At 36.0% G+C, this 8,292-nt stretch overlaps 1 protein-coding gene across 1 annotated transcript in view; it reads right to left on the bottom strand.

Moving 5' to 3' along the window:
- Positions 1-231: 231 nt before the first annotated feature.
- zcchc24 (zinc finger CCHC-type containing 24) overlaps positions 232-8,292 on the bottom strand; it is a 187,109-nt gene continuing 179,048 nt past the window's right edge. Inside the window, exon 4 of the mRNA XM_008120761.3 lies at positions 232-6,905. Coding sequence (XP_008118968.1) covers positions 6,792-6,905 — 114 coding nt within the window. The 3' untranslated portion in view covers positions 232-6,791. The remainder of the gene's footprint in view (positions 6,906-8,292) is intronic.

The raw sequence follows: 8,292 nt of genomic DNA, 5'->3' as shown, positions 1-8,292 counted from the left end.
CATTTTATGGACAATCCACAACAGAGGTTTGACAGTCTTTTAAACACCCAGTTAGCCTTGGTGGCCGAAAAAAACTTGCCTCTCCTCTGAGGCCCATGTCCATAGAATTATTATCATCATCATCATCATCATCATCTAAGCTGTACAAATTAATTACCAGTTACAGAAGAGAAAAAATTATACAACTGAAACTGAGAAGACATCAGTGGATACAGCTGTTTTTTTTTAAAAAAAAGCTCATGAGTAAATAAACTCATCTAAATCTACAGAAATTAATATAATAGCAGGGTTAATTTTGTACAGTGTAGTGATTGCTGCTCTAAATAACCTTTTGTAAGGGAAAGATAAGTCCGGTACAAGATTGAACTGATCTCCCATTTTTAGCATGGTTTAACACATAAACAATCTTAAGATAATGGAGCTATGTGAAACGATAAAGCATATAATACGTGTGCATGCATACTGTAACATGTTATGCATTCTAAATAAAAATAAACACTAAATGCTTACATCAGTTTGACCAACTCTTGGTTCTGGCCACTGATGGACAGTATTGGTGTAACGCTTTCACTGCACTGCAGATCTCAGTGTGCTGTTTTTGAAAACTGCTACGAGAATCGCTTTGTGAAATCTTATCTTTCCCATCAACCCTTAAATAATAACAATTATTTTTTAAAAGTAAGTAATACTGTTACAAAAATGCTGAAGACCAAATAGTAACTCTTCAGGAAATCTGGATGATATATCCCCCCCCAAAAAAACCCCAGCATGTCACATTGATTCTCTTAATTTTTCAGGTATAGGCTGCCTGTACTTCTAAAAGCAAACCATGAAGAAGTCCTTATACCAGTAGTTCTCTACCTGTGGGTCTCCATGTGTTTTTGGCCTACATCTCCCAGAAATCCCAGCCAGATTACCAGCTGTTAGGATTTCTGGGAGTTGTAGGTCAAAACACCTGGGGACCCACAAGTTGAGAACCACTGCCTTATACCATTTATAATTTGATTCTATCTATTTCCACCAGAGTCTCTGCTATGGCACTAAAATGCTGTGCTAATACATCAGTCACAATCAGAAGTCTTAGAATTGGACTGTTAATGTATATTTCTCAAGGTAATAAAGTGATAGTGTAACATCTGATTCTTACCAAATCAGTCCTAGTTTTTCTTTAAACAAGTTATGCTTTCCAAAATACACATATAAATAATTAGAATAAGCATATTAATATACGTTCTAAACACATGAATAATATACGAGTTACTTAATACTGATATTTTCATCCAAAGGAAAACGACAACAAAAACAACAATATGGCTTAAAGAATTGCAAGGTTTTTCTTCTTCTTGACAGAATTATGTACCAACTTTCATATAATATTCTATGTAGACAATATTTCCTTCTTAATGTAGTTCTGTTGCATACTTTATACAGACAAAAGATTGTAAAAAAAACAAAAAACAAAAGAAAAAAGCAAATTCCTTCCATAAATATTTTCTTGAGGATACACCCTTATTTTTTATATAATTCTTAAGAAAACTCTTAGCTGTTAGTATTCTAGTAGAAAATCAAGGCCCTTTCTGAAAGCTTCAGAGTTGTAAAAACACTTTTATAAAACCAAACAGAAAAAATAGTATTTTTTTAAAAAGGCCCTCAAATACGTATATACAAAAAGGTTACTGCAAAGAGTTTCCAGATAACAATTCAGTATTACAATGAAATATTTGTAATTATTTAAAAAATTTAAACACCTAAACAGATTTTCCAAAATACACACACAGTATTAAAAAAATGGAAAGGAACTCTACGTCAAGTATAACTCAAGATAAATACACATCTGCAAGTAAAACTGTAAAATATTTCATAATAGGGGTAAACATTAATATCAATCGACTACACCTATTAACTGCACACGATTGTCCCTTTTATATTCATCCTAAGAAAACTCAAACCTTCATTTGTATAGCTACAATTTGAGTCAGCGTACAGAGTGCTACAGCCATTCAGCAATAATTCCAGATGCAGTGGTTTTTGTAGACATAAAACAGATAGGCACTGAATTCCTGGCTGAGCACAAAATACTGTCTCAAACAACGACGTGGCATGGAACACATTAATTATAATTCCGTTAGAACCCAATGTCTGTTTGCTAAGATTTTAACAAACTTTACAGGTTCACAAACTTAGCACTTGTACTAAGAATCCTTAATAGACTTGAAGAACGTATTTGGCACTATTCAGGTGAAGTTAAACACTTTCAAGTCCCATTGATATAGGAAGCTAACTCATGCAAGATGCACCAAGACCAGCACTATCTATTCTGACTGACAACAACTCTCTAAGCCACTGGTTCTCAACCTGTGAGTCCCCAGATGTTTTGGCATTCAACTGCTAGAAATCTTAACAGCTGGTAAACTGACTGGGATTTCTGGGAGTTGTAGGACAAAACACCTGGAGAGAACCACAGGTTGAGAACCACTGCTTGGTGATGGTCTTTCCTAGTCCTATCACCATCTTTAAGGTCATTTTTTGTCATTCTGACTCATTTCTTCATGTGTCCAATTGTCACTGAAACTCAATAGAATTGAAAAACGTTTCACTTTGGCAGGATTATGGATAAAAATAACCTCTTCAATGAAATATTTTTTAAAACAACCCCTATATCCCCATCCTAAACTCCTTGTCTGAATGTCACATTCTGATTTCTGAGACCTTGCAAGAATGAGACTTTAATACAAAACAGTTTTCACATATGAATAGTAATGGATAAAGCACATTCCTGCCTGGGACTCTAGAGCAGGGGAGGAAGACTGTATACTTGCAATTATATGTAATGAATGGCACGAATAGCTTATTTGTCACAGATGCATATGTTAGAAAGCCATGGCAATAGGTAAAAGATGATGATCCAAGCATTAACGGGTCACATCTGATGGCAAAGAAATGGATTTCCAAGTGTGCACTGGACTGTTTAAGCAAGACTGGAGGTTACTCCTCAAAATCTTTGTGTCCCCTGAAAAGCCACTCTTGAATATTGGGGGTTCTTCCAAGAGGCATCCAAGGTGATGTAGAACAAAATCAAAATGGGAGAAAAGAGTTTTTGTGTGGATGCTTTGAAGCATTTTGGGCATGCTTAAGGTTAATGTGTTCCTGCATATATGGCTACAGGAATGACTGCTTCATGCATAAAACAAAATGTGGTCCCAGCCCTTCTTATTCACTTATGTTACAGAAAAACTTCACATTTGCTGTTTAGTGGATGCAATGTAATAGCATTATATCAGGGCTTCTGTGCACTGTAGTGCAGAACTAGGACTGTGTATGTAAACTAGAAATTTTAGGAAGATAATGGATTAATTGCTATATGCATTGGTTTATCAGTAAAAATAGGAACTGTCTTACTTAATTCCAGTTCCCAATAATATTAGATCTGTAGAATTTGAGAGATGGCTGACAACATTTAATAAGTGCTCAAGGAGTAATACTGTACACTGTTTAATATATGGCTCTATTTTAACTGTGTTTCTTACATTATTCACTTCTTATCCCTCAAAAATAAAACAGAGTTAACATTAAGGTTCAAGTTTTCAAAAGCCATGCCTTGCCTCTCATACCCGATAACATAACCAATCACTTCTCTATGCGTGAAATGGGAAATAGGTGAAAGGTGTCAACTTATTCAGGGCCTATCCTATTTATTTATTTATTTACCTACTGAACGTATTTTAATACCATCCTTCAGTTTGACTTTATTTTGTCCTGATGAATTTCTTGATCATGTAAACAAAGTTAAGAAAGAAGTTCAAAAGTTTTTTTCTCAGAACAATTGCTCGTGTAAACAGGCTCTGATATTTAAATGGCCCTTTTCTTATTCTGATATAGTCAGAATGGATTAAATTCTGACCAACTCATAGAACAGAATCATTTATATCAATGGAACTATAGTCAGGAGTCAATTTTAATTAGGACTAATGGATGTAACCCACTGTCTTCAAATGGTCACTGAGTTGCTCATAACTATTATCATGGAAAATTCATCTGAAATTAAAAACTCCCATCTTTAAAATTAACAAATTCATTCAAGTTCACATTACTAACACAAAATTTGTACACTAATTAATATTGTGTGAATTATAACAAAACCTTGGAGACATTTTCGGCGTGCCAAAGTTGTTAAAAAACAATCATTAGCAAAATCCTAGGCAGAATTTCAGAGAGTCTTAGAGACAGTATTTATAGGCCCTGGCCTCAGGAGCTTGTCCACACTTCACAATTAGAGCACTATGAGTGCACTTTAACTGCCATGGTTACATCCTCTGAGAATGACAGTTTAGCGAGTGATAGTTAGAATTTCCAACCATCATGAAGTGTCTCATCAGAATACAAGCCCCAAGATGCAGAAAGGGCAGTTAAAACAGAACCATAGTGTTATATTTGTGTAGCATGAAAGAGCTTCCGTCCATGTATTCTACTGAAAGGTGTGTACTACAGACTTCTTGTTCTTTTTTAGTATTTTTCCAGTCTACAAAATGTAGAATACTTGCAACTGTAGCTCACAAAATCACTTTTTGAGACGACATTCCCAGAATCCCTGAAGCTGCCTGAGTTGTAGATGCTCAAAATAACTTTTCTACACTGTTCTCTGTCATACTTCCTTAAACACACTTTAAAATAGTGGGCGGTTTTCACAGCTCTGGTCGTAGGTCACTACTGTGTAAAAGAAAGGTCTCAGATTCAGTTCCCGGCATCTCCTTTTAAGGGATCTTTAACAACAAATGTGCAAAATGAGCTCTTCCAGAGGCCCAGGAAAGTTGCCGCCAGCCTGATTCAGTGTAAAGCAACTTCCTATATTCACAGAGGGAGTGGGAGGAATCTAGGCTTCAAGAAGAGGTGCAGTGATAGCCAAGAAAATAGAGGTACTGGATATTTCCTTCTCCTGTAGTCCTTTGCTTTATAGGGTGACTTTATCACAGATGCTATCATTGCCAATAAATATCCAGATCATTTTAACACTAATGGAAATAATCATTAATAATTTTCCCTTTAAAAAGCTTGTAATGCAGAAAGCAGAGCATTATTCTTCTTGTTGATCAGACAAAGGCAAGAGAATATCTGATACAAACAAAATGATCCACTTTTCCAGAAGTGTTAGTCCCTAAAATCTGCACTGAAGATAATCTTAGATGTTGCATATCTGAAATTTAAACCCACCTGCCATTGGATTAGCAATAGAAACAAGTAATCAGTTTCACTGATTCAGTGATAATTTTGAATATACTCTTAAAGCCAAACACCAAATGAAAAGATGATATATCCTACTAGCATTCAGAGCACTTCAATAATATTTTTGCTTTTCATAATAATTTTTAAATTGTCTTATTCATTTTGATGCAAACACTATTTTTTCCGTAACTATACTTTTTGTCCTGTTTTGGAAGAGTACTGTTCCATATGCTTTGATATAAAATCCCAATGGCTCCTTAGAAATATCTCTTGATATATAACTGGAAATTAGGACAGTTTCCTATAATAAACAATGGTTTAATTACTTTAAACTTAATGTGTATCAATAATATTATATTTCAGTTAAGGTTTGGAGAACTGCTTTCTATTTTTAACAGTGAATTTATCTCTGTCTATCTTGGTCTTGATGATTTGTTCTGGGACATATCTGCCTGCAATACCCTAACAGACCTCTAAGGGCAGCATTTCTTCTCTAGAGGAAATGATTAGCCAAACTATAGACAAGAAGATATAATTTTACCCACCACTTGTGTATCAAATAGAGAAAGGAGAACCTGGCATGATTGTAAAAAGGAGGATGGAGTTGGTAAGCCTGTAAAAAAACTAATGTATCCTAAGTACACTTATTCACAAGCAGCATGCCAATTTCTGTGGAACATATGTCTAAGTAAACACATTTAATTTGCTGCCTATGAAATATGAATTCCTGATAGACCCTTCCTGTTCAAACATTACATTGCCATGCAAACCACTTTCTCAGACAATTATTCACTTGTTCTTTTGAACCCTCAGATTCTATTAACTGAAAGCCCACCAGAAGTCTCAGTCCAATTGCCCTGGAGGATTCTTGGAAACAGAGAATGTAAAAATTATATGCTGGCTGGAAGATTCTTGGTTTTGTAATATGAAAAAGGTAACTTTTACAGCCTCTGTTTGAAAGTAAGCAACTGGATAGAACTTTCAGACCAACCCTGAACTCAATGAGAATCCTACTGAACATACTGCCTGCAAATACTGCTAACATCATCCACCAATATCTATACCTCTATGGACAATCAATGTTGCTTTGCCTGGGCAGGATACTGTAATTGTGTAAACAATCTACAGAAACCACATTAGTGATTCCATCATGAGCATAACAGTAGGCACAATTCACCCAAAACTGCAACTGCACCCCCAATTCTTTTGAATAGAACTTGCATGAGGCTGTCATGCAAGACTTAAAAAGAACAGGGGCCATACAACTGCAGAGCTTGGTAATCTGTACCAGTAATTTCTATGTCACGCACACACACACACACACACACACACACACACACACACACACTGTAGTCCTATAAATACAACATGTATGTATACACATACACAGGAAAAGGGTTACATTCTATTAAAAAGGTAATGCATATTATTAGTTTATCAATAGGCAATATTGGCGATGTATGGGGTTCTTGTCAGAAGTTTTCTCTCCACACCTCCCCTGCTTCCTTGTGACGGTTGTGTGCTGCCAAAATATCTTTACAAATGGTGGCAGCAGCAATTTCTGGGTGTGTTTATTGCACACGGCGGCAGTAGTAGCCCAACACTTTACATTTCTCACAGAGATGCTGAGGGTGTTCTTTACTTTGATCGGAGACATCCAAGCCATCAGGTTTTTCCAGGGGTCTCTGCATATGGAAGAGAAACAAAGATATACATTCTTGTCAGTATTAATTGTCTGCAACGCTTTTCTTGATGTGGATGAAACCCAAGTAATACGAGGCCATTTCTAAAATGCCATGTTGCATATTTCATAAAGGATGGTTTCTCTATGTAAAGGATTTTTCAGTAGCCACAACATCTGGCCAGATTTTGGGACCATATGTTTCTTCTCCTGTTTCTTCTCATTTTTTTGTATCACTGAGTTTGAGAAATTGAAATTCTTAATGATATTGCAATGTTGCAATTTATCCTACAAAGGTCTATTGTGCTTCAACGTGTTGACCATTCTGCTACTTTAAAAAAATTAAAATTGTTACACGTTATTCTTTAGAAACAATCACTAGGTACTCTCTGAAGACAAGGCTGCTTTGTCTTCTATGTGATGTCTCTAATGGTTATACTCTAAAATATTTCCTTATCATTGCAATCTTAGTTTAGGTACTCCACAAGAGCTCAAAGAAAGTGTGAAATAATTCGTTATAGGTGGCTAGAGAGGGAACCTACCCCCAATTACCATATTTACTAAAATCTAATGCTCACCTTTTTTGATGAAATTACCTTCCCAAAATTAGCGTGCACATTATATTCTTGTAATATGGTAAATACTTTGTTGGTTTCCAGCGTTTTGAAAATTGAGGTGTGCATTAGATTCGATGGCATATTAGACTCGAGTATATACGGATATGTGTATAAAGTATGGTGAGCCAACAAATGTCATTTCAGGCTGTCTCAGTTCAGGCAATTTATTTATTTCTGGGCTGAAAAGAGTGAACTGGGACTTTGGCAAGCAGAATCACCATTTCTTGCTACTAAGCTATAGCTACCCAAGATCTAGCAATGATTACACAAGTGACAAGGTTCCCCATGATTTTCTTGCAAACAAATTAGTAAAATGTGGGCTAGATAATAATACTGTTAAGTGGATTTGTAATTGGTTTAGCGATCAAACTCAAAGGGTGCTCATCCATGGTTCCTCTTCATCCTGGAAAGGAGTGACTAGTGGGGAGTCATAGGCTTCTGTCCTGGGTCCAGTGCTGTTCAACATCTTTATTAATGACTTGGATGAAAGTTTAGAGGGCATGCTTATCAGATTTGCAGGTGATGACAAATTGAGAGGGATAGCTAATACTCCAGAAAACAGGATCAGAGTTCAAAATGACCCTTGCCAAAGCTAAAAATAAAATGCCCAGATACAGGATGGGTGACACCTGGCTCCATGGGAAAAAGATCTTGGGAGTCTTTCATGGACAACAAGTTGAACATGAGCCAACAATGTGATGCAGCAGCTAAAAAAGCTAATGGGATTTTGGGCTGCATTAATAAGATTATAGTTTCTAAATCAGGGGTCCTCAA

This window comes from Anolis carolinensis, chromosome 3 (assembly GCF_035594765.1).
Source record: "Anolis carolinensis isolate JA03-04 chromosome 3, rAnoCar3.1.pri, whole genome shotgun sequence".
Lineage (NCBI taxonomy): Eukaryota > Metazoa > Chordata > Lepidosauria > Squamata > Dactyloidae > Anolis > Anolis carolinensis.
This window is presented reverse-complemented; position numbering and strand designations above follow the sequence as displayed.